The following is a 25,497-nucleotide window of genomic DNA, read 5'->3' as shown; positions in this document are numbered from 1 at the left end:
CCCCGCCTCCGCCCCCTCACCGGCCTAGTCGCCAGTGCGGCGCTCGAGTCACCGCGCGCGGGCGGGCTATAGAAGCAGTCATGTCGGGAGTCTTGCAGCGCGTCGAGCAGCTGTCCAGTCGGGTGGTGCGCGTCCTGGGCTGTAACCCGGGACCCATGACCCTTCAGGGCACCAACACCTACTTGGTAGGGGTCGGCACCAGGTAAAAGTCCCCATTCCCCTCTAGCAAACACCCCGGCCTGTGGGGCGCACAGGGCTGGGGCTGGGACGACTGCTCGCCGAAGGCGGAGAGGCTGTGCGCCCCCACAGCCTGGAGCTCGGTGTCCAGTCTCGGCCAGGCAGCACCACCCAGGACCACCCTCAGACGCCGCGATTCCAGGCCTCCCCCAAATCACTACAGTGCGGGCTGGTAACCTCTCTAACTTAGCAATGGTTAATGAGGGAGAAATAAGGAGAAAAAAAAAAAAACAGAACTTTCTGTTTGTGAAACCCAATGGAGTTTGCCTACTGTTGAATGCCAGGGTGAGTGTTTAAAGCTGTTGGGAAATTAGGATCGCCCGGAGTTAAAAATCCAGAAAAGCATTTATTTTGCTCACCTTCTGACTTTTAATTAGTGTTTTGCTCAAAGTATAGCTTGCCCTTCACAAAAGTGATTAATTGTGCTGAGGCCTTTTTCTTAACTCAGCAGCAGAGGGCAGGATTTTCTTGCTTCCAAATTGCTGGAGTCTGAAACACCAAGGACGCCCCTGGCTCTTGATAAAGAGGAGGGGAATGATTTTGGTTTTTGTTACTATTGTGTAGCCTCATTCAAGTTCTTTTGCAGATGGAATAACTATCTGTATTTCTAAGATTTTTCTCTTGTTCAGCTGCATTGTTTTAGTGTAATTATGCAGAAGTGGAGAGATGTGGTGTACTGCACCAATGTGCATTGTACAGTTTTTATATGCTTGGTCTTTAGTAAACCCTACGTAATACAAAATAAAAATAAGATACAGTTCCCCCTAAGCAGAGAATTTAATTGTATATTTCAAGATGTGTTAAAATTAATATAACTGATTTCTAAAAAAATAGTTTAATAGTAATTTGAGTTTCCATTTGAAGTATCTGCTGTATTTGCCTTTTTCCAGTAAATCAGAATTTTAGATGGAGCAGAATGAAGGAACTGGAAGTACTGAAGTCAAGACAGGCAGAAGTTAGGTTCGGGGTAAACAAGACAGCATCAAGTAGGTACAAGAGCTTTAGGCTGCTTCCAGAATCTAGGAGGATAGAGAATTCAGCAGAAAAAAATACTTTATATCTAGGGTAAAGTCTGTCTGGCCTGGGACTCCCTCACCCCAGAAGTCCATAGGCATTCTCTTCTCTCTTCCGTGTGTCATGTTAAACTAGTTCTAATGTCAGTACCTATTCTAAAAATTGAATATAATCAAAATTACCCTAAGTCTCTTAGGAGGCACTGTGTTGGAGATCGTGTACTATCTCACAATAAGTTCGGTGCAGCCTGCTTTTTATTCCAACGATGAAGCAGATGGCTGGTTCTGTTTGAAAACCAGATGAAGAAGTTGGCTCTCATTTAGGGGCCATGTTGTGTGAAAAATACATACTGTATCTTTAAACACTAGAACCACATTCAGTGTAGCAAAGTGCTTGTGCTAAAAGAGACATAAAGAACCTGAAAGTGAGTGAGAGAAGATATTCATGGTCTCCCACTTTACACTGCTTCCACTACCACTGGCATAAACTCATGGGGGTGGGATGTCCAGTGGAATCAGTCATGTATGACATATATATGATGAATCTATATAGTTGAGCTAGAATAAGTTAATGTGTAGATGATGCCACTCTACTGTATAAAGTAGAAGTCAGGTGGCAAGAGATGAATACTAATTGGGTCCAAGTAAGAGGTTCAGATATTGTATCCACCTGTTCTGCACAAAACAGTTCTAAGATCAGAGGTGGCTCCTATATCACCAAATCCAATGGCATTTATCCATTCCCATTGTATCTGAACTTCAGTACCTTTTTAAACTATTAACCATTCCCTCCTTGATTTGCTAACACCACATTCTCCTGGTTTCCTCCTACCTCTCTAGCTGTTCTTTCTCAGTCTCCTTCATGGAATCAACCTCTTTACCAAATCTTTAAGTGTGTGAGTTCCTCAAGATATAATCTTAGTCTCTCCTGTTCTCATGCTATATTCTTTACCTAGGTGATCTTGTCGACTTCCTTGGTGTCACCTATTTTCTGTCCATTACTATCTCCCAATTTTAGAGCTCCAGTTTAGATAAAATTCAAACTTGATCTTCAGGCTAGGATAGCTGGCTGCTTTTCTTAAATCTCTACTTGGATGAGATTGGGTGGCTTAGTCGGTTAAGTGTCTGCCTACGGCTCAGGGCATGATCCCAGGGTCCTGGGATCGAGTTCCGCATTGGGCTTCTTGATCAGCAGGGGGCCTGCTTCTCCCTCTGCCTGCTCCCCCTGCTGTGTGCGTGCTCTCTCTCTCCCTCTCTCTCTGTCTCTCACAAATAAATAAATAAAATCTTAAAAAACAAAACTCAGTGTTTCACAAACTGAATTCATGGGATTTTCCACTAAACCTGGTCCTCTTCCAGTCATCCATATCTTGGTAAACAAAACCATCCCCATATTTGATCAAGGCAAATGCTCCTTGCCACTTCTTTGCTTCCTACACACAGCTCCATGCCACTTTGAAGATCTATTTCCACTGCTCTCACTGAGTCCACACGAGTACAACTTCTCTGGAACTATTTTTGTCCCTCTTCTATTCATTCTCCCCCATTTAACAGGAATGTTTTAAAAATGAAAATTTTTAGGCCTTGCATATTCCAGCCTCCACTTGCCTCATCAACCTCACCTCCAGCCTCCCTCCCATCCCAGCCAGATGAGTTGTATCCATTCTGCTACATGGCTGTCATGCATGCTTTCCTCTGTGTCTCCCACTTACCCTCTCTTTACCCAACTAACTTCACTAATCCTGTAGAATTCAGTCAGAATATCATTTCCTCAAGGGAGTTGTCCCTGACCCCTTAGACTATGTTAGATTAATATAATGCACTGTGTTAGCACTCCACACTTTTTCATGGTCCTTATCTCAGTGATAATAAAATGATTTTTTGTGTAAAAAGAAGCTTCATGGGGTGCCTGGGTGGCTCAGTCAGTCAAGTGTCTGCCTTCGGCTCAGGTCATGATCTCAGGATCCTGGGATCAAGCCCCACGTCAGGCTCTCTGCTCAGTGGGGAGTCTGCTCCTTCTCCTTCTGCCTCCTCCCCCTGCTCATGCTCTGTCTCTCTTTCTCTCTCTCAAATAAAGAAATAAAATCTTAAAAAAAAAAAAAGAAAGAAAAAACATTAAAAAAAAAAAGGAAGAAGGTGCTTCATGTCTTTCCTCACTCCCCACTACAGTATAAGCTCAATGAAGGCCTATTACTATATCCCCAGTTCCTAGCACAGAGCTTCGTACCCAGTAAAAGTAGTACAGTAAATATTTGCTGAATGAATGAATGTTTACATTTTCTCTTCATTTTCAGTATTATGATTCTAAGGTTTCTGATAACTGTGGTTTTAGCTGGTCTTCCTTCATTCTGATCAGCCTGTGCATGCCAAATGAATTTCCCTAAAGCATTACTAAACCTAGTGTGATGCCTAGTATGTAGGTACTCAGTAACATTTGAATGGGTAAGTAATAGCCAGATCTTCTGAAGAGTATTTCCATGTTCCTCTTCTGCTCAAGAAGCTCTAAAAGCTGCAATTTTAGCCTTCACCATCAAAATTGTAACTCCCTGGAGGACAAATAGTTTATCTTTTAATCTGAAAAGGCAGTCTAATGTAGTAATTAGAGTTAAGACTCTATACTCCGATTACCTAAATCCGAATCCTAGCTTATGACTTTAGACAAGACAGTTGATTCTCTAAGCTTCAGATTCCTTATCTGTACAATGAGGATTGAATAGCACCCACCTCAAAGGATGTTATTAGGATTCAGTGAAATTTAAATGAAAAATCATATCAAAAGCACTTAACAAATTCTAGCATGTGGAAAGCATACCATAATGTTAACTATTATCACTTCTTCTTCCATCATAGCATCCAGACAACACTGGGTTCATGATGGGTGCTCAGAAAATGCCTAATGATTTGCATCTTATAACATATATAACATAGTATCTTGTACATGGTAATCGTTCATTAGAATTTGAACTGATCTTATTCAATATATATTTTTTTGAGTGCTTATTTTGTGCCAGGACTGTTCTAGACAACTAGTTATTAGTTCATAGTATCTCAGACTTGATTTTATCATCTCTTTTCTTCCTTCTCTACCAGAATCAGGGGTTATTAATCTGAAGTCTATGGTCCAGAAAACAATATAATTCAGGGAGTCTGACCTTAGCTGGGTGGAAAAAATTATACCTTTATTAAACCCAAACTGAAAATTAGCCTTTATTCAATTATGAATATGGACAACAAACCATAGTAAGTAATAGTAGTACCTGTGATTTTTTTCTCTAATATTTTCATTGCATATTGTTGTCATGTTAGATATCTCAAAATAATATGTATATTCATCTCCATTTAGAAATTATGATCATTCTGAGCCTTGGTGCTGATCTTGTTACTTCATATTGTAGTAAAGAAGCTACATGTACCACTATAGCATAATTTTTTTAAATTTTGATAACTTTATTTCAATATAATTGATTTATTTTGTAATCTTATGTGTTTTATTTTATACACTCCAAAAAATTATTCTGAGACTAGCCCATGGATTTTACCACACTGCCAAAGGGGCCTAAGATATTAAAAAAGATTAAGAACCCATTACCTAAAGTTGTCCGTCAAAATATACTGAAGTATTCCCCATATCCAAAGAAAATGGGCATTGTAGTTAGAAAGGTGTGGATTCAAATATATCCTGTGCTAGAGTTTGGGACTCTGGGCAAGTTACGATATTACATATATGTCTAACTTGTCAAGGCCTCAGTTTCCTCATCTGTACAATGAGAGTAAAATCTCAGGATTGTTTTGATGATTAAATGAAATGAAAATAAAGCCACTACCTTATTTATTCATCCAACAAACATTTATTATCTAGTTCATGCCACCATCTAGATTCTGGCAAAACCAGCCCAGGTTGCTGCCTTCATGGAGCTTAAATTTATAGGTTGTGAGAGGGTGTGGAGATAGGCAATAAATTAATGAACACGTAAATATATATATCACATGGTAATAAGTGTAAGAAAAAGCAAGGGAAGATGGCTGGCAGTGTCATCAAAATTCACTGTGACCCAAACCGTGTTTATCTCAAATTTGCTCCCTCCAGTGTTCATAGACTTGATTAATGACACACTAGTCATCTCACCTAGAAACCTCAAAATCATCAGTTTTTTCCCTTCCCTTCCACATCCAGATGTTTTAAAAAAAAATCCTGTTGATTGTGCCTCCTACCTGTTTTTTAAACATCTCCTCCTTATATTTCCACTGTCTACAGAACCTCATAATGCATTCATGGGCCAGTATATCCATCTAGTTTCCCTGTCTCCAGAAGGAACAGTTAAAACTCTGTGTACTTGTAAAGTAGAGCCATTGCTCTATGGAACTTAAGGTATAGATAAAAGCCTGTGGACCACAAGGCCATTGTCCCCACCTCTCCACCCCTGCCCCCTCCCCCATGAGAGGACAATTTGTTTTTATTGGCTGTGCATCTCAGGGAATAGGGTTAGGGAAACAAACCATCCAATATAAAATAGCTATCCAGATACTTCGGGTCATGTTTACCCCATTTGACTGTTCTGCAGAATGCTGTTTATCTGTCACTATTACTGTTTGTTTGTTTTCATAGCTCCCTCTTCCCACTTTTCACTAGAATGAAAACAGGATTTTTTGTCTTGCAAGAAAGACATGGCACATAGTAGATAATTCATACAGTTATTAATGTATTAATGAGTGAATGACTGAGACTCTTCATCAAGACTAATGTTCTCGGGGCACCTGGGTGGCACAGCGGTTGGGCGTCTGCCTTCGGCTCAGGGCGTGATCCCGGCGTGATGGGATCGAGCCCCACATCAGGCTCTTCCGGCTGTGAGCCTGCTTCTTCCTCTCCCACTCCCCCTGCTTGCGTTCTCTCTCTCACTGGCTGTCTCTATCTGTCAAATAAATAAATAAATAATAAAAAAAAAAAAAAAAGACTAATGTTCTCTCCCCCAGCCTGAATTAGGGAGGTGTTAATGTAAAGCAGCATAAATTAAAAATTTTTGAGTTGGTTCTCGAGGAGGAAGATGTCCCCCTTATTTCTTTAGTTCAGGAAAACTTTATCGAGAAAGACCATCATCCCATGAAATAGCGAGGAAGGGCAAACAAAGTATAAAGAAGATTCAGAACCACAAGCAAGCAGAAAAATATAACTGATAGGGTTGTCTAGGTAAAGAAGTAAAGCAACTCAGACATTTCCTCATGCTTCCCTACTCCTTTCATTTTTTTATGTGGAAGGAAGCCAATGTAAAACTTTAGTGTTAAGTTTTGTATGTAGTGCAGAAGACTAGGTTTCTTTAGAAACACCACCGAATCTAATTCTTGCATATCTATGAGACGTTTGAGTATATTGTAAAAGATCTCAAAGGCAGAGTGGATAAAAGCATATATTCTGGAGACAGAATACCCAGGTTTGAACGCTGGTCTTGCCATTATTTGCAGAGTAACCTTGGGCAAGTTATACAATGAAATACCTCCTTTAAATAGTTGTAATGAGGAACACAATTGTTAAAATACGTGGTCCTTGGAATAGTGCCATATTTAAGTGTAAGTATTCAATATTACTGTGCCTTGAACTTGCATTGAGCTATAACATTTTTTCAAAGAACTTTTCTTACAGTGAGATTACTATAGTTAAGGAGAAATATCATATAGCTTGTTTTCAAGCAGGTTGAAAGCAAGCAATTTACTCAGTTTCTTAAATGTAATATGAATTATCTATGTGAGAAATATGCTAATATTAGTTCTGTGTTCCAATTGTGTGATTATCATCCATTTAATTTTCAGGAGAATCCTCATTGACACTGGAGAACCAGCAATTCCAGAATACATCAGCTGTTTAAAGCAGGCTCTGACTGAATTTAACACAACAATCCAGGAAATCATAGTGACTCACTGGCACCGTGATCATACTGGGGGCATAGGAGATATTTGTAAAAGCATCAATAATGGTAAACAGAAGACATTAATTAAGCTCTTTGAGGAAAACTATGTTTTCAGAATAATTTATTTCTATTACAGAACTAAGTAAGCTAGTCAGTCATTTACTGAACACCTTATACACTTACATGGTACTTTTAGAAATAATATACTTTTAATACTGCCCCCAATTTTAACAAAAGAGGAAAGGAAAAGTCCTATTTTCTATTTTCGATTTCAAATCTCTTATCCCTCTTATTTTTCCCCTTTGCCCAGTGATGAAGGTCAGTTTTAATTTTGTCAGTAGTAGTAGTAGTAGTAGTAGTAGTAGTAGTGACGATTGCTGCTTCAGATTTAATAATAACCACTCTTGAGCCTTTACTGTGTGCCATGCACTGTGCTAAACACTTCACGTGGGTACTGTGAGGTAGCTGCTGTTATTGTCCACATTCTAAACACGATCACAGGTCTTCCATAACTTTCAGGCAATACTATGATATGCTAAAATGCTGGTGAAAGATCATTGTGTTGATGATTCTCCATCCCTAAAATCTATTCGGTACTGACACTTTACCACCTCTTTCCTTCCCATCTCCCCATCACACACATAGCTTCATTCGTTCCTTCCTTCCTTTAACAAATATTCAAGTGACCACTCTATCCAGGCACTGTTCTTCGCACAGGGGATGTGGCAGTACACAAAACAAAAGATTCTGCTCTCATGAAGCTTGCATTCTGTAAGGAATGTAAATGGTAAATAAATACTAGGTCAGATGGTGATGCTAAGTGAAGAAAAGGGGGAGAGAAAATAAAGTGGCAGAAGGGCAGTGGTTTGTATCTAGGGTGGATAGGGAGAGGGAGTAAGCTATACAGGTATCTGAGAGGAGGGTATACCAGACTGAAGGCATTGCAGGAGCAAAGATACTGGAATCGGGGTGTGCTTGGCAAGTTCAAGGCATATGAAGGACAGGAGGTCAGGAACATTCATTCACAAAAGGAATACACATACGCATTCAACTCCTGTTTTTAAATATTTTTAAATGTCTTCTTTTTAGGACTTGAGACTACAATTGGGACACCAAGATATTGTCAATATCTGCCAATATCACCAGGCTGCCCATTATAAAAACCTCTCTAACCTCACTTTGTTACCCTCTTAACTCCTTTCTTACGATCCTAGAGGACTGTATGTCACAGGAAATCATTATCTTTCAGTCTAACTTTTCCTCGCCTTTCTCTTATCTATCTACCCGGTAAATTTTGTGAATTAAAAAACTATGCTGAAGAAAACAGTGTGGCAGTCCCTTAAAAAGTTAAAAATTGAACTACCCTATGACCCAGCCATTGCACTACTGGGTATTTACCCCAAAGATACAGACGGTAGTAAAGAGAAGGGCCATATGCACCCCAATGTTCATAGCTGCATTGTCCACAATAGCCAAATCATGGAAGGAGCCGAGATGCCCTTCAACAGATGACTGGATTAAGAAGCTGTGGTCCATATATACAATGGAATATTACTCAGCTATCAGAAAGAACGAATTCTCAACATTTGCTGCAACATGGACGGCACTGGAGGAGATAATGCTAAGTGAAATAAGTCAAGCAGAGAAAGACAATTATCATATGATTTCTCTCATCTATGGAACATAAGAACTAGGATGATCGGTAGGGGAAGAAAGGGATAAAGAAAAGGGGGGTAATCAGAAGGGGGAATGAAACATGAGAGACTATGGACTATGAGAAACAAACTGAAGACTTCAGAGGGGAGGGGGTGGGGGAATGGGATAGACTGGTGATGGGTAGTAAGGAGGGCACGTATTGCATGGTGCACTGGGTGTTATACGCAGCTAATGAAGCATCGAACTTTACATCGGAATCTGGGGATGTACTGTATGGTGATTAACATAATATAATTTAAAAAATCATTAAAAAAAAAACTATGCTGAAGGTTCGACTAGCTTTGGCCAACTCTTTCAGCATGAGGGTCAATTTGAAAATTTTAAACGTTTATGGCCTTTTTCTCCTTCAGAAATCAACTTTATTGAGCTTGAATTTACATACATAAAATGTACCCGTTTTAAGAGTATAGTTTGATAAACATCTTTGTGACCAGTCCAGTCAACATAAAGAATACTCTCGTGACCCCAAAAAGAGGTTTCCTGGTGCCTCTTTGCAATCATTCCCCCCTCCAGCAACCACCGATCTGCTTTATTTCATTATAAATTAACTTTGCCTGTTCTAAAATGCCACATAATGGAAGCATACAGAATCACCCTCTAGCTTCTTTCACACAGCGTCATGTTTTTGAGATTCAAGTATGTTTCAGTATCAATAGTTTGTTCCTTTATTGCCAAGGGGTAGTCCATGGTAGGACTATACCAGGATTTGTTTATCCATTCACCTGTTAATGGATATTTAACCTGTATCTTTAAGTTAAAAATTAGGGACACCTGAGTGGCTCAGTTGGTTAAGTGTCTGACTCTTGATTTTGGATCAGGTCATGGTCTCAGGATCATGAGATCAAGCCCTGCATCGGGCTCTGTGCTCAGCAAGGAGTCGGCTTGAGATTCTCTCCTCCTCCCTCTGCCCCTCCCCCTGCTCACACACACACTCTCTCTCTCTCTCTCTATCTCTCGCTCTAAAATAAATAAAATCTTTTTTAAAAATTTTAAATCGTTTGGGTTCCACACAAAATAATGAATGTTTGTATAATAGATTATCTATTAGGTTGATTTAAAGAAAATCAAGGAGAAATTTGACCCTGCTCTGCTTAGCCACTAAAATTTTATAATACTTTGAGAAGTAGCTTGTTGACTTTCATTCTGAACTTTATTGAAACTAGACCAGCGGCATACAGACCTTGAGTTGCTCAGCACTGAAATCGTGCAGAAGCACCTTTCAGAATCTCCCCTCAAGAGTCCCGTGTAGTTTTTCATTCTCTAAATCCTTAATCGCTAGCATTCTTGTTCCATTTTGTTTTATTATTTTCTTTGCTCCATATCATTTTACTACTTTAGTTGATTATTAGTATGACAGAAATTTTTCAACTGCTTTATGATGCTAACAACCTGTGGTTTTACAGGCCACACCAAAATTATGAATGCCATTTATAAGATTTCTGTGAGAAGATACAGCAGAAGTTTAAGATATAATCAGTGTATGATTCTGGAACTACCAGTGGCTGGCAGGAAGCCAGAATTTTACTAGACATGAGAACTATGTAGCCCCAGGCTGTCCCAGTATTTTTGGTTTGTTTTTGAGTAAATCTTATAAAATATATTTTGTGATCTGATAGTTGTTATTTTGTAACTGAAGTTAGGTCTTTGCCATGTATTTCACATCCTGGTCCTAGGAGTCAAATGTTTGTTTCTATGCCATTCAATTAGACTGTGTTTTCATTAGAAAGTATGATAAACAATATCACATGTTTGTATCAGCTTCAATAATTAGTATTAACCATGATGTTATAAACCATTATTCAATGATGTTGTAACCCACTTTAACAAGTGACTGAGGGTTTCCTCCTGTTAAAATAATCTTATGATAGAGAGAGACAGTAGATAACTGATTGCCAGGGGCTGGTAGGAGGAGAGAATAGGAAGTGACTACAGTTGAGTAAAGGATTTCTTTGAGGGGTTTTGAAAATGTTACAAAATTAGATAGTGGTGATAGTTATACAGCTCTTTGGATATACTTTAAAAACACTGAATTGCACTCTTTGAAAGGGTGAATTTTATACTATTGAGTTATATCTCCATAAGCTTTTATTAAATGTAATAATGATTATTATATGATTGCTTTCAGCATGCCCTTCTCCATTCTGCCTATACAGATTGTTATTGTGAGTAGTATATGTGTTTTCATATTTGCTCATAACTTAAAAACTGACACAAAGTTATATATGACATTTGTTTTGTAATTTTGAGATAATGGTAAGTTTTTTGGAAGGATTGTGTGCCAAAGGTCTCATAAATAGGAATATAATACCTCTACTTCTTTACTGAAAGACAAAATTATACAGATTAAAAATAAACACGTACCAAAAAACCTCCCCATCTCACTCCAGAATGAAGATAGCCTTATTATGTAATGCCAGTTCCCAGAATAGCGTATTATTTTTTGCTTCAGCCTCTAAGATACAAAATAATGGAGTTTGGGGCTGGAGAGAGGAGGTCTAGTCCCAGTTGTTTTATTTTATTTTTATTATATTTGCAGTATTTCTATCTTCTTTATCTTCCATACTAGCCTGATTTCTGTGCCGTGTCAATTTTTCTCTGCATGTCTTTTTCTCCCACGTTTCTGTTGCTGTCACCTTAGTTCTAACATTCACATCTTCTGTCTGGTTTATTACAGTCATCCCCTCCTGGTCCTTCTGATCTCTAACCCTCCAGTGTCCCACCTAGAGCTGCCATATTGATCAACCAGTTAACACTATTTCGTTTTCTTTCAAAAGAGTGAATAGTGGCACACATATGGTAAAGTTTAAATTCCTCTATTCTGTGAAAGGCAATTTAAGGCCTTCCATGATCTGAGCTCATCTAATCCCACTTTATCTGCACTTCTCAGCCAGTATTTTGCATTAGACAAGTTGGTAGCATACATTGTTGTACATATGCCATGCTCATTGTCATTTCTATGGTTTTCCTAATGCTGTTCCCCTTACCTACAAGTCATTCTCTGTACTTTTTCCCAAACTACTCATCCTGTGAGCCACGCTTCAAGTTCTGTCATATTTGTGAATTTTTTCCTAATTGTTTTCCTTTCTCTAAACTACTCTTCCTTTTATTAGCTGAATTGCCCATTTAGTATTCATTAAGTGGTACTGAGTATAGTTCTTTAATTATTTCGTTTGTAAGTTTTATTTCCACAACTGTGATAGTTTTTAAGCACTCTAATGTCACAGTGCTTGCAGTCACTATATATAGTATACTCGGCACCCAGCTACTGATTGGTTAATTGATTTTCTTTGTGTCAGTGAGAGGTAGTATGGGTTAAATTTATTTTAATGGTTTAATATCTTAGCCCTTGGGGCTTCCTTTCAGCTAGCATTCTTTTATTACTAAGTACTGCCATGATGCCGTGACTTCTTTTACTGTACACTAAGACTAGAAAGAAAAACGTTCCCGGGTTCCATACGAGTGCCTCAACACCCATCTTGATATCAAAGCTAGCCAAGATTATGAAGAACTACTTTCAAACTTTTATATAAAATAAGAGTGACTAGAAAATCACAAAGGCTTTTATGTAGACCTAGAAGTGCTTGAGAGAATAAAAAGCTCTTTTGTTGAGGTAGAAAAAAAAGTTCAAATTCCAGAGATAGGCTGCTATAACCATCCCATTTTCTCTTGTCTCTTAATGTTAATATTTTTTGCAGTCATTCACAGTATTAGCTCTGTGAAAGTTGATCTCCTATTTTTTTGTTTCCATAGAAGAATTTAAAGAGAGCATACTTTTAATGAAATCAGATATTAAATATGAAATGACAAAAGTACAAAATTGAACGAGTAGGAAGACTGCAGGCTTAGAGGAACAAAATCATGAATCAAGCAACAGTGTTACAAAAGCAATGAGTTTGAAACAAGAAAGAGAATAAAAATGGCTGAAATAAATTAATGAAGTAGAGAAAGGGCTTAAGAAATTACTGCAAAAACCAAATACAGGAAAAAGATTAGGAGAGAAAGTTGATCTCTTAAAAGGCTGAATTATCACTTAACGTATGACTTAATATATTTTACATGTTTTGTTACTAGACACTGCATATTGCATTAAAAAACTCCCACGGAATCCTCCGAGAGAAGAAATTATAGGAGATGGAAAGCAACAATATGTTTATCTGCAAGATGGAGATGTGATTAAAACTGAAGGTGCCACTCTCAGGTCAGTAAATGTCCTTTAGCCAGGGAAGAGGGGGGGAGGTGATGTATGTGTCTTACAAAGAGTGAATAAAGGAAGATTTCTGAATATTTGCGTATATGAGTGAGGAATATCTCAGGAAGGATATAAAAGATTTGATAACCTGGTTACTCTGGGAAGAAAAACTGGGTTGCTTGAGAAACAGGAGGAAAGAAAGACTTTTCACTCTCACTGCATACAAGATCATGTTTATTCTCCTTACCATGTCACTTTCTGGCCCCAAACCACTTTTCTGATCTAAGTTCCTACCACTGCCCTTGCAAACACAATTAGCCATAATCCAAATACCTGGACACATTATGCATGTTCATGCCTTTGCTCATGTTTTCCCCTTTACCAGGTAGGCATCACAGCTTTCCCCCTACTTGTTTCCCTCATAAATTCTTACCTATTCATTCTTCAGACTTCAGTTCATGTGTTACTTAACTCAAGAACCCTTTCCAGGCAGAATTAACTGCTCCCTCTTCTAATTTATTTTTTTTTAAGATTTTATTTATTTATTTGAGAGAGAGTGAGTGAGAGAGAGAGAGGACAAACCAAGGGGGAGAGGCAGAGGGAGAGGGAGAAGCAGACTCCCCAGTGAGCAGGGAGCCCGATGCGGGGCTCCATCCCAGGACCCCAGGATTCCAGGATCATGACCTGAGCCGAAGGCAGATGCTTAACCAGCTGAGCCACCCAGGCAAGTAAGGGAGTAAGGAAGGCAACTTTATAAAGATGGCTCTCTTACAAGATTTAGAACAGTCAACAAAAGCTGTCAGACTGACTTTTCTTTGAGAAATGAAACTTAAGTCACTAGAAAATTCTTGAAGGTTATATTCAGAATCAAATCCTACTGAAAAACCTGCTTCCTACTTTTTTACTAAAGGGTTCTTGGTGGGTATCGTCCCTATCTCTAATGTATTTTTCCCCAAAAATTGGCAAATAGACCAGATTTTTTTTTTTCCTTAGACCAGACCCTTTTTACTGCCTTTACTCCCTCTACTCCCTGTTGCATTGGCTGTAAATTCAGTCATAGGCTGGGAAATAGAGTTTAACTTCATGCCCAGGAAAAAGAGGAAGGAGGTTTGATGATAAGCTAGCTATTCTCTGATACAAGGCAGATGCCAGATTCATCTTCACATCCTCAGTCCCTGGCACATAGAAGGTACTGAATATTTATTCAACATGTAGTAAATATCTACAAAGAGGGGAGTAGATTAGCAGGTGAATGAGAAAGAGAAGATGAAGAACTGGGTATCCATGCCACCTTTCAAGCCAGTATTCCCTTTTTTCCTAATATGCCATTGATCTGTAAATTTAATTTATAAATCCAACTAATTTCTGGGCAATTATCTTAAAATGCTCTTGTTAGAAATATGATAATGTCTCCTGTAATTTGTTCATGATACCAAAAGATAGTAAACATTACATTACTAATTCTTCAGAGAGTATTCTTGACAATACTGAGTTTCCCCCATCACACATTAAAGATCTATCTCAAAGGCGTGGGAATCACAGTACTGGTTTATTAGTAATCACAGATTCATGGGTATTAGATCTATACCTAATTTGCAGACTAAGAACTTTCGGCTCTTGGTACTTAATTACCACCCATTTGCCATAAACAGACCATATATTTTAAGCTTTAAAAAAAAAAAAAAAGATTTTATCTATTTGAGAGAGAGAGAGAGAGACAAGTGGGGAGAAGGGACAGAGGAAGAGGGACAAGCAGACTCCCTATTGAGCAGGGAACCTGATGTGGGGCTCGGTCCCAGGACCCCAGGATCATGACCTGAGCCGAAGGCAGATGCTTAACTGACTGAGCCACCCAAGTACCCCTATTTTCAGCTTTTTATTAAAGTATACAAAAAGAAAAGTGTGCATATTATCCGTGTGCAATGTGAATTATTACACACTGAACAAATCATATGAGCAGCTTTCAGATCAAGAAACAACATAAGGGGCGCCTGGATGGCTCAGTTGGTTAAGCATCCGACTCTTAGTTTCAGCTCAGGTCATGATCTCAGAGCCGTGAGTTTGAGGCCCACATTGGGGTCTGCGCTCAGTGTGGAGTCTGCTTAAGGCTCTCTTTCCCCCTCCCTCCACCCCTCCCCACTCTGTCTCTGTTTCTTTGTGTGCGTGTCTCTCTCCCTAAAATAAATAAGTCGTCTTTAAAATGACTTAGTAAATAACCTTTTCACAAAAATATATTATAACTGTACTAAAATCTGAATAAAACATTTAGTTTACTGATGACAGTGCTTTCCAATTTCCATTTTATAAAGTCAGTAAAACCCAATTGTTTTAAATATTAACAAGAAGATTCATCATTAAGCAAAAGTTCCATAAACAGAAGGTTAAAATTACTTAAGTCCTCAAGAATTTGATGTCCAGTTGATCTGGTCTATTTGCCAGTTTGAGGGGAAAAATACATTAGAGATAGGGACGATACCCACCAAGAACCTTTAGTAAAAAAGTAGGAAGCAGGTTTTTCAGTAGGATTTGATTCTGAATATAACCTTCAAGAATTTTCTAGTGACCTAAGTTCAATTTCTCAAAGAAGAGTCAGTCTGACAGCTTTTGTTGACTGTTCTAAATCTTCTAAGAGAGCCATTTTTATAAAGTCTACTCCATCACAGAAGTGGCAGAACTAGATAAATGTGCCACCTGATGAATGGGAAGGCCACAGCTGCAGTTCCTCTGATCTTTAGGAAAGCACCTCTGATGTCATCTCCTTTTTTCCTCCTGCCTATGTGAAGAGAATTTTAACACAGTTTTTATGCAGATTAAAGCATTAGCTACCCAGGTGACTGGAGAATTAGAATTTCTGATCCCCTAATTTAGGAAATCTATTGCCTTAGTTATCAAAGAAAACCATTACTGAGTTCTGGAGTGGGGAGTTGAGGGGGGACAAATAAAGGCTGCACTGCCAGCACATCAATGGATAAGACTGTCTGCACACTCTGAAAAAGAGTGGTTCTCCAATTGAGTTTTTGCAGATTAAAAAAGATTTGGGGGGTCTGTTTGTAAACACATCATCTGTGTGATTGTTCGTAAGATTGTCCATAAGATATGAGACACACCCACACCCACATATTTTTGTAGTTGTGGAAATATGCCTCCTGAAATTATTTTCATTTAACATTGAATACTTTCATCAATAGGTTGCAGCAGGTTTAATCAGACAAAAGAGATGTCTCCATATCACATTTTACTTTCCCTTTCCCAGACCTGGAGCCAGCCATGTCCACAAGAAGCCCTGCTTTCTTTGAGTGGGAAACAGTATTTCAGTTCCACCCAGAACTGAGTGGCAGGTGTGCTCATGGCTCCTGGAGTATCATTACTTCTGGGCCTTTTATAGGGCTAGGAAAAAATGAAATGATCAATTCATAATGATTCCTCAATTCAGATGAGAAATGACCCAAAACCTTGATTCCCTCATTCATGTATATTTTTTCCTTATCCCACAGTAAAACCTTGGTTTTCAACATCAATTTATTGTTTATACTGTCATACAGTAAACACAAAATAGTTTCAGAAATACAGTAACCAGTAACACTGCCAATGATAAACCTATAAAGTAAAGTTCAAAATCTCTCTCCACTTCTTTTAATCTTAAGATACATTCTATTAAGGATGTATAACCTTAGTGTTTAAAAATTATTTGAATTGATACTAGCTTGACTGTGTTATCTATCTGGTGTATAGTAAGATTCATTTCTTTCTGTATTCAATGTTAACATTTTCTTTCATCTTTTTATTTAGTTTTATGTTTAGAATATATATTTACATAGCTCAAAAGTTAAAACTAATAAAAAAGTTACTATCAGAGAAGTCTCACTTACATCTCTGTTCCCTACATCCCACCTGCCTACCCCTATTGGCAGCTAGAATTCATTAGTTTTTCTATTTATCTTCCCTTTCTTTTTGCAAAAATAAGGAAATATATACATATATACATATACATTTTATTTCCCCAACTTTTTTATACAAAAGAGCAACTATAAACATTCTAAACACTAAAACATTTCATGTTTTGTTTCGTTTTGATTTGTTTTTAAGAGGAAAGCACTTGTTAACATTTAATGGCCCTCCCTCCACGTGGCTTCAGGACACAGCCCCCACACACACCCATGGATTTTCTGCTCAGCTCTTCTACTGTCCTGTCTTCAGGATGACAGGCTGTTTTGGGAGCTTTCCCTGCCCCAAAACTTTATAGTAGCCCAATCGCACCCCATCAATGATAGGAGCAGCTCCAGTCATCTTTTTGGCAGCATTTACCTGCATCTGCTCGCCAGCCAAAATTCACAGTTGCTCTGGTTTCTCTTTGAGTGGTCACATCTCAGACCAGCTTCTTCAAAGTAAGCTGGGTGATCCTTGTCGAAACTGATCCTGTGGTGATGCACGCCACTAGTATTAGCCCGGCAGCCTGGAAGCTTCCGATGCTGGCAAGTGCGGCTGCGGCTGTGGCTCACGTGGCCCCGAAGTTTCCAGGTCTTCCTCAGTCTGAATGGCTGCGTGGAAAAGGTGGCCAGTGATAAGGCCAAAAGGAGGTGGGGCAGGGGGGAAACTTGCCCAACTACAAAGGATCTATAGGCCTGGGGGCCTCAAGGACCTGCTTTGTGGCACATTCAGCAAAGCTGAGGTCAGGGACTGGCCCAGGGCCATGCAGCCTCATCAGGGTGGTGGCCGGCCTAGCACAGCGGCCTGCGTATCTCAGAGGTCCGAACCCCAGGCTAACCACGGCCAGACTCCAGGGCCCACACCAGCCACCCTGCCCTGGGGCCCGCCTTGGGTGACCTGGAAGACTGGACTAAGGTGGGGGATAAGTAGTTGGGGTGCAACACAAGTACAGCTACAGAGACACGAAAAGAACCACACTTGGGTTTTTTTACCACTTGACAATATAGCCTGCAAATTACTCTGTATCAGTTCATAGAGATCTTCATCATTTTTTTGATGGCTGCTGCATCGTATTCCATGTTATGGTTGTACCACAGCGTGTCCATAGTATCCAATGGATGGGTATCTGGGTTGTTCCTAACATTTTGTTTTTATAAAAAATGTAATGAATAACTTGTATATATTTTTTGTATTTGTGAATGTGTATTTTCAAGGTAAATTTCTAGCCGTGGGACCAGTGGGACAAAGGGTCATGTAATTTTGCTAGAAAATGCCAAATTCGCCTCCATATGTGTTATACTATACATTTTGCTCTCCCAACAGCAACTTATGAAAGTGCTTTTTTCTCACAGTCTTGCCACAAAGTATATTGTAAAATAAACATCTATGCAAAGAAAATCGAAAAAAAATGTTTTTAAATAATAAAAGCACTGTCTCTGAGAAGTGGAATGATTGTGAATTCATATCTCCTTTAAGTATTTTCTGTTTTCAAAATTTGCTGTAATCGGTACATGCTTATTATTTATTTAAAAAAGAAAAAAAGGTGGGAAAAGTATTGAATTTGTACTTCACAGTGAGAAATCTGATTTAAAGGAAAGCATTTTCTGATGATAATTTTTAGCAGGCCACAAGAGAAAAAGGAGCTTTTCAACCGGTTTGATATCACTTGTTTGTGTCTTATCCAGAGATAAGGCTGGAGAATAATTTCTTCTAAGCCTAAGAGTTTCTAGTTGTTACTATTTCTTCGTGTTCTTTTAACCAGAGTTTTATACACACCTGGCCACACTGATGACCATATGGCTCTACTTTTAGAAGAGGAGAATGCTATCTTTTCTGGAGATTGCATCCTAGGGGAAGGAACAACTATATTTGAAGACCTCTATGATTATATGAATTCCCTAAAAGAGCTATTGAAAGTCAAAGCTGATATTATATATCCAGGTGGGTAGTTGCTTAAATCCAGCAAACCATTTGTGTGAAATGATGAAGAAGGTTTATTTTGGTTTGTCTCCGCGTGTGTGTGTTATGTTTTCAGGGGTTGAAGAAATAGATACCCATAAAAGTGTTTACTTAAAATATGCCCCTAAGTCTTATCTAGCCATGCAATTAAAAAAGCTGGAGAGTTAGGGGTGCCTACGTGGCTCAGTCGGTTGGGTGATTGACTCTTGTCCTCGGCTCATGGCTCAGGTCATGATCTCTCAGGGTTGTGCGATAGAGCTCTGCATCCAGCTGACTCTGTGCTCAGTGGGGAATCTGCTTGAGATTCTCTCCCTCCTTCATTGCCCTTCCCCCTGAGCCTGCTCTCACATGCTCCCTCTCTAAAATAAGTAAATAAATAAAATCTTTTTTTAAAAGGCTGAGAGTTATATTAATTACTTTATAAAGATATAAGTGTTATTTTTTAACATTTTTACAGCTATTAATAGAACTGTGAAACAAAAGAAATAAATTTACATGGGAATCAGAGAATGTTTTCATTCCACAAGGTATCTTCACTTTTGTTAATTATTAGATTTCTGTTGTGGGCCACGTTTTAGTCGTGAACTCTGAGCTTTAGTTTCTTTAACTCACACTACTGAACTATCAGTAGCTTCCATGTCAACTCTAAAACTATATATTAATTTCACTTCTCCTGAAAAAGAATCCTGTTTTAGTATCTCACCTGTCACACACCGCTCTGCAATATGAATCTCCCTTCCCTCCTAAAAGTGGAGAAAGATAATAAGACTCAACAAGAAAGCCCAGAAGGAAAAAGAAACTAGGTTACCTAATTTTTTAAGTCCTTCTAACTTGTTCCTAACCAGAGCCATGGAAAGACGTGTAAATAGAGTGTCTTCGATACCCTTATATTCTCTCATGAGTTTCTACTGCTGAGGGGATAGGAAACAGTGGAGCTGGGCAATTGGATTAACACTATGACAGAAGAGGAACGGAAGCTGACAGCTGTTTTTAAAGAGAAGAGAGTCCATGTTTGATGTGCTCACATTGAATGAAATAAAGCTAAGGACAGGCTGCCTAATAAGTTCTTAGAGTGTTTGCTTTAATGAATCCAGTGAACTGGTTACTGGCACAGAAGGAGCTTATATGTAAATTATGTTCTGTAGCCCCAGCCACCATACATTAAAGCCTGTCCAGTGCTTTGCAGGGACCTTTACAGTGTTGTCCTCACAAAAAACCCAGTGAAGCAGGTAGTGGTATCTTCATTGCACGGCTGAAGAAACAAGCTCAGGGATTCAGACTTTCACGGCCCCATAGAAGTAAATGATTGTCAATATTCTAACCAAAGTCCATGCTCTTTACATGATAACAGGTTAGTCTGCTTCTGAATATTTTGCTCTCAAATATGTTAAACATTCCTCGTGCAGACTTGTGTCATATATTAATTTGTACTGTCTTAAAGAGCAACTAGATTTTAATATAACGTAATCTGGGTTGTCTACATTTCTGAATTACTAGCTTCTACATAAGATTCTTAAAGTTCTGTGGTTCTTGTGAATTTTTAATAGCTCTTAGTCACTTACATGAAGCTACTTTTCACATTCCCCTTCTTAATCTCTTACATAAGTGTGGCATAGTGGTTAAGAGCATAGAGTGATTAAAAGCTCTCAAGTCAGAACTCCAGCTCCATCCCTTCTTCACAATGTAACTGTGGGCACGTTATTTGAGCGCCCCCCCCCATACCTCAGCTTCTGCTATAAAGAAGGGAAAATAATAGAACTCCGCGGGGCCGGAATTTGGGGCTGGCCCGGGACCACGTGTTTCAAGGCCAGAGACTCTGGGGCACCTGCACGCACTCTCCAGGTAGACTGGACTCATTTCTTTTCCTAGGAATTAGTGCTTATAACAGGACAGGGGCTATACTTCTGTTTTTCCCCCCCAAAGCATACCTCATTGGACCCTTATAAGAATAATATATATTAAGCATTTAGAGCAGTGCCTGGCAAATAATGAAGACTGTATAAGTATTACTCTTGTGGTTACTATTTTTATTGTTAAATTTTTGTTTTTTTAATGTATATAATAACATTTCACACAGATTTCATTTGTTATAATTCTGTGTTTTTTGGCATTGTACATAATTTTTAAATCTCTTCTACCTGTATGGGTTTCCAAATAATTCATAATTTGTTACATACTTAGTATGCTTTTTCAATACATCATATGAATTATTTTTAAATAGAATGAATTAACTTCAGTTGTACTTGTTATTTTTTATCTGGTTGAAATAATTTTTGTAATTCTAATTCAGGACATGGCCCAGTAATCCATAATGCTGAAGCTAAAATTCTAGAATACATTTCTCACAGAAATATCCGAGAACAGCAAATTCTTACATTACTGAATGATAATTTTGAAAAATCATTTACGGCAATGGAGCTTGTAAGAAGCATTTACAAGGTAATTTTCATTTATCTTATTTGTACATAGCAACAGTTTTATTAGAATAATCTTTGTAATAGACTATAGATATGAAAAACTTATCACATCCCAGAACAGAATAAGTCTGTTAATTTTATAAGTAGGGCTGCTTATATAAAAAGTGCCATTGGCACGGGGGTAATACAAATATTTAAATTCTGTGAAAGAGTTCATTTCCTCATAATTCTAGAGTATAGCCACGCTATACATTGGTACGGTTTTTTCTTCCTAACTTAAGTACAGACAGCAGAACTCTCGAATCACCCTTCCAGATGAGTCTTCGAGCAATCGTCTATCCCTTAAAAATGCTGGTTCTGCATTCAGAGGTGTATTCACTGTATTCACTGTACATATGTGTCAAGTACCTGTTGTGTATAGAATGGCATAGGTATTATAGAGAGATTTATTCATTCAACATTTACTGGATGCCTTTCCTGTGCCACACAGTGGACTAGGTAATGAGATACAAAGATGACTACAGATCCCTACCTTCAAAGGACCCATAGTTTAGTGAAGACAGGCATGTTCAACAGATGCTTGTAATACTGACTCTCATTTTTTGAGCACCTTATTGTGTGTTAGACACTGTACTCATTGGTTTATACCTACAAGTGTGATTTGAGGCCTTAATTCACACACCTCGAATTTTCAATACATAAAGATACAATTACTCCAATTTAGTATACTTAAAAAAATCTGACTCAGAAAAGTGTGAGCTAAGTAACTTCCAAAGGCACACAACTAGCAGATGTCACATACTCAAAAGTGAGATGTCAGATACTTAAATCTTGTTTTTTCTAAAACATACCAGGCTTCCTCTAAGACCTCTACACCGTATACCAGAGCATAAAAGAAAGGAATAAATTTCACCTGTTGGAAGATGCAGGGTATCGAGGCTTGTCTGGAAAAGCTTTACAAACTTAATCATTTAATTGGGTCTTGAAGAAGTAAGCATTTTCCAAGCCAGAGTACAGGAGAAAAGAAGTTGTTCTAGAGAGAAGGAAAGACATGCCCTGCAAGTAATAAAAGAGCATTGTATATGTTTGAAAACCCACAAAGAAACTGCATATGACTGGAGCACAGAATGCATATGTGGATGGGCAGGAAAGGAGTCCCAGGAAATGAGGCAAGAAAGACAGGCATGATCGGATCATGGAAGCCTTGTCTGCCATGCTAAAAAATATGGGTTTTAGCCAATAACCTGGGCATGACCACTCAAGGATCTTAGGCAGAGGAGTCATGTAATTAGATCTAGAAGATCACAGTGGTGGATATAGTATATGGTTCTGGAGCTTAAGGGAGGGCTTGGGGTTGGAAGTTTATATTTGGGGAACATTAATGTGTGATGTTGCTGTGCTAAGTTGGTTGAGTAAGAAGTGAGTCAACAATACAATTCAATGTAAGTAAACATGAATGTTTAAGAGAAGTCTAAGGAAGTTTCCAGATGAAAACTAAAGGATGACAGAGGTAGGATAACCAAGGGAAATGTACAAAGATATTATCATGTAACCTAATAAGTAAGCCATAGGGCCAATGGTCCATAGCCTCATCAAAACTATCTAGAATAAATTTCACAGTTATTTATTCATTCATTCATAAACTATGGTGTTCCTACTGTGTGCCATTATGCCAAGCACTGGATATACAATAATGAACAAAACCAACACTGTTACTGTCCTTATAGATCTTGCAGTCTATTTTATGTATAGGTATATAGATAAAAATAGAGTGGCCTAAAGCAAGACACATACAAGGTGAAATCTATTTGATTATTCCTATATAAAAATGTATTTAAGTTAAAATTTTCCTTTTGTTGCATGTTTTAATAGTTTCAACAAGATTAACTCATTTTTTTAAAAAAGAAATGTCTTCTTTCACTCTTGTTTTTCTTTTAGAGTATTCCTGAGCATTTACATAAAATGGCTGAACATAATGTCTTGCTTCATTTGAACAAATTAGAAAAAGAAGGAAAAATATGTAAGTATACTTCCAAATTTCAATTATTTTATTACCGGCATTTAAATTTTTTTTTTAAACAAACAAACTAGTTTGCTTTTAGGAAAAATAACACCCACCAGAGTCCTTCCTTGAACATCACTGTAAGATGGAGAAACAAGCACTAGGAAGGGTTAGTAGTGAAAGGCCGGTGGACCACAAATTGGAACCTAAAGCTCCCACAGGAATTAGAATTTTGCTTAGGGGTTGCAGTTCTTACCCACCAGAACTACAATCAAAGGCGTGTAACGGGAGGATAGCCTCTCTTCTTCCCGACCACAAGACCACAAAGAATTTCCCATGCAGAAGGTTTGGGAACAGCCAAAGGTTTTAGCAGGAGTAAAGGTAGGAAACTCAAAAATATTAAAGCAGTAATTCCATAAGTGTTTACTAGTGTTAGATTAATTCATCAAATTAACAATCTTTGTAGAAGTTTAATCCTTAAAATCAAGAAGCTCAAAACTTGAATTTTGTGTAGAAGCTTCAGCAGTGCTCTTATACGTACAAAAAAAATACCACCTTTGTATTTTAGGAATTAATGCTTTTTCTAGCCACAAAATAACTTAAAATCCATTATATTTGCTTATCTTTACTCTCTAATTTTCTTTCCACAGTTAGCAACACGGATCCTGACAAGAAATGGAAAGCTAATCTTTAGTTTCAGATTAATGAAAGCTTTTGTTGGTTTGTTTTGTTTTTAGAGAATGGTATGTTTTCTTAACTATAATTATTTACAGCGAATACAGAGTATAGAACATTGAAAATAACCCTAGATGTACTTTAAAATAATGTCTTATTTCTTTCTTCTAAAATATATATTACCTTTCACATGTACAATATGTTACTTATCTAATCTGGGTGTTATAACATTTTACCAAAAATTCAGAATCCAACAGTTTATCCATGTTCAACAGATTTATGGTTACTTTAAAAATAATAAAATTTATGTATGTTAAACTGGGTATTATTCCTGGAGATTAGTTATCTATTAGAAATGGCCAATAATAGTATTTTCTCCAGCTGCTTCAGTTAACAGCACAGATTTCTGTGTAATCCTTCTTTATTTATATCTGTAGATAACAGCTTTATTTTCATGTTTCTATCAATTGTATTATGATTTTGCTTTAGTTCTATAGCTCTATATCCTGTATATTTTTTTTATAATGGTATCTCACAAATGACTCATTAACAACTTATGGTAAGTGAAAAATATTAAATTCCTAATTAAAAGCATTATATAATAATTATTTCTGTAATCCATTAGTACGACTAACTTCAAGTTTAGATTTTAGTATATAAATAGTCATCATACATATGAATTATATACTGGAAGTTTTTTTTTAATTAGAGGATTTATAAGACAGGGTATTTTTTATACAAGTAGTGTTCTTAAATACAGTGGTTCAGTTCTCAGGGTAGCCCAGCAATGATTTAACCCATAAGGTTACCAAACTGCAATACTACAATGAGCTCAGAATCCTGAGAATGTTCTTTTTTTTTATTCTTTACTAAAGGTAAAACTTTAAAAATTTTTTTAAAACGTTCTTTGACATCCTCACCTTTTTCTGCCCCTTTTCCCAAGGTCCCTAGCATTCTCATACTATCATAACACTTGTTTTCATGCCTTAGGGACCTGTTGTGTTCCTGAAACCATATTACAGAATAACAGTGAACTCAACAACAACAAAACTAACTCCATTCAAAAATGGGCAAAGGACTTAGACATTTCTCCAAACAGTATATACAGATGGCCAATAAGCACAAGAAAATATGCTCAACATCACTAATCATTAGGGAGATGCAAATTAAAACCACAGTGAGATACCACTTCATGCCCATTAGGATGGCTATTATCAAAATAATAATAATAAATAATAAAAGTGTTGGGGAGGCTGTGGAAAAAATGGAACCCTTGTGCATTACTGGTGGGAATATAAAATGGTACAGCTGCTATGGAAAACATTATGGTGGTTCCTCAAAAATTAAATATAGAATTACCATATGATCCAGCAATTCCACTTTTGGTATATACCAAAAGAATTGAAAACAAGGACAGATATTTGCACAGCCAGGTTCATGGCAGTGTTATTCACAATAGCAA

The 25,497-nt window shown here is 37.8% G+C and overlaps 2 protein-coding genes across 10 annotated transcripts in view; one reads left to right on the top strand and one right to left on the bottom strand.

Annotated features, from left to right (window-relative positions):
- The window catches only part of XKR9 (XK related 9), an 82,035-nt gene that overhangs the window by 37,925 nt on the left and 18,613 nt on the right, over positions 1 to 25,497 (bottom strand). For 3 of the 8 annotated variants that reach the window (XM_034668167.1, XM_034668166.1, XM_034668169.1), the window contains exon 3: positions 17,361 to 17,593. The exons of 3 other annotated variants lie outside the window; for them this stretch is intronic. Coding sequence is in view for 2 of the 5 variants with exons in the window: in XM_034668174.1 (XP_034524065.1) it covers positions 16,400 to 16,442; positions 17,361 to 17,593 (276 nt within the window). In the remaining 3 variants the exon portion in view is untranslated. Of the gene's footprint in view, positions 1 to 6,114; positions 6,161 to 14,985; positions 16,443 to 17,360; positions 17,594 to 25,497 lie in introns of those variants that run through there. 2 more of the 8 variants (XM_034668175.1, XM_034668174.1) reach the window with 2 other exon arrangements.
- On the top strand, positions 3 to 24,629 carry LACTB2 (lactamase beta 2). 2 transcript variants are annotated; one of them, XM_002918507.4, is made up of 7 exons: positions 5 to 202; positions 7,053 to 7,216; positions 12,938 to 13,064; positions 18,745 to 18,923; positions 21,232 to 21,380; positions 23,297 to 23,378; positions 24,011 to 24,629. In XM_002918507.4, the coding sequence occupies exons 1-7, from the start codon at positions 81 to 83 to the stop codon at positions 24,052 to 24,054; spliced, it is 867 nt and encodes a 288-aa protein (XP_002918553.1). In that variant the 5' UTR covers positions 5 to 80; the 3' UTR covers positions 24,055 to 24,629. The 2 variants fall into 2 exon arrangements, with proteins under 2 accessions (XP_034524067.1, XP_002918553.1); XM_034668176.1 differs by having other exon boundaries at positions 3 to 202; positions 23,297 to 24,629.

Source organism: Ailuropoda melanoleuca, chromosome 9 (genome assembly GCF_002007445.2).
Source record: "Ailuropoda melanoleuca isolate Jingjing chromosome 9, ASM200744v2, whole genome shotgun sequence".
NCBI lineage: Eukaryota > Metazoa > Chordata > Mammalia > Carnivora > Ursidae > Ailuropoda > Ailuropoda melanoleuca.
This window is presented reverse-complemented; position numbering and strand designations above follow the sequence as displayed.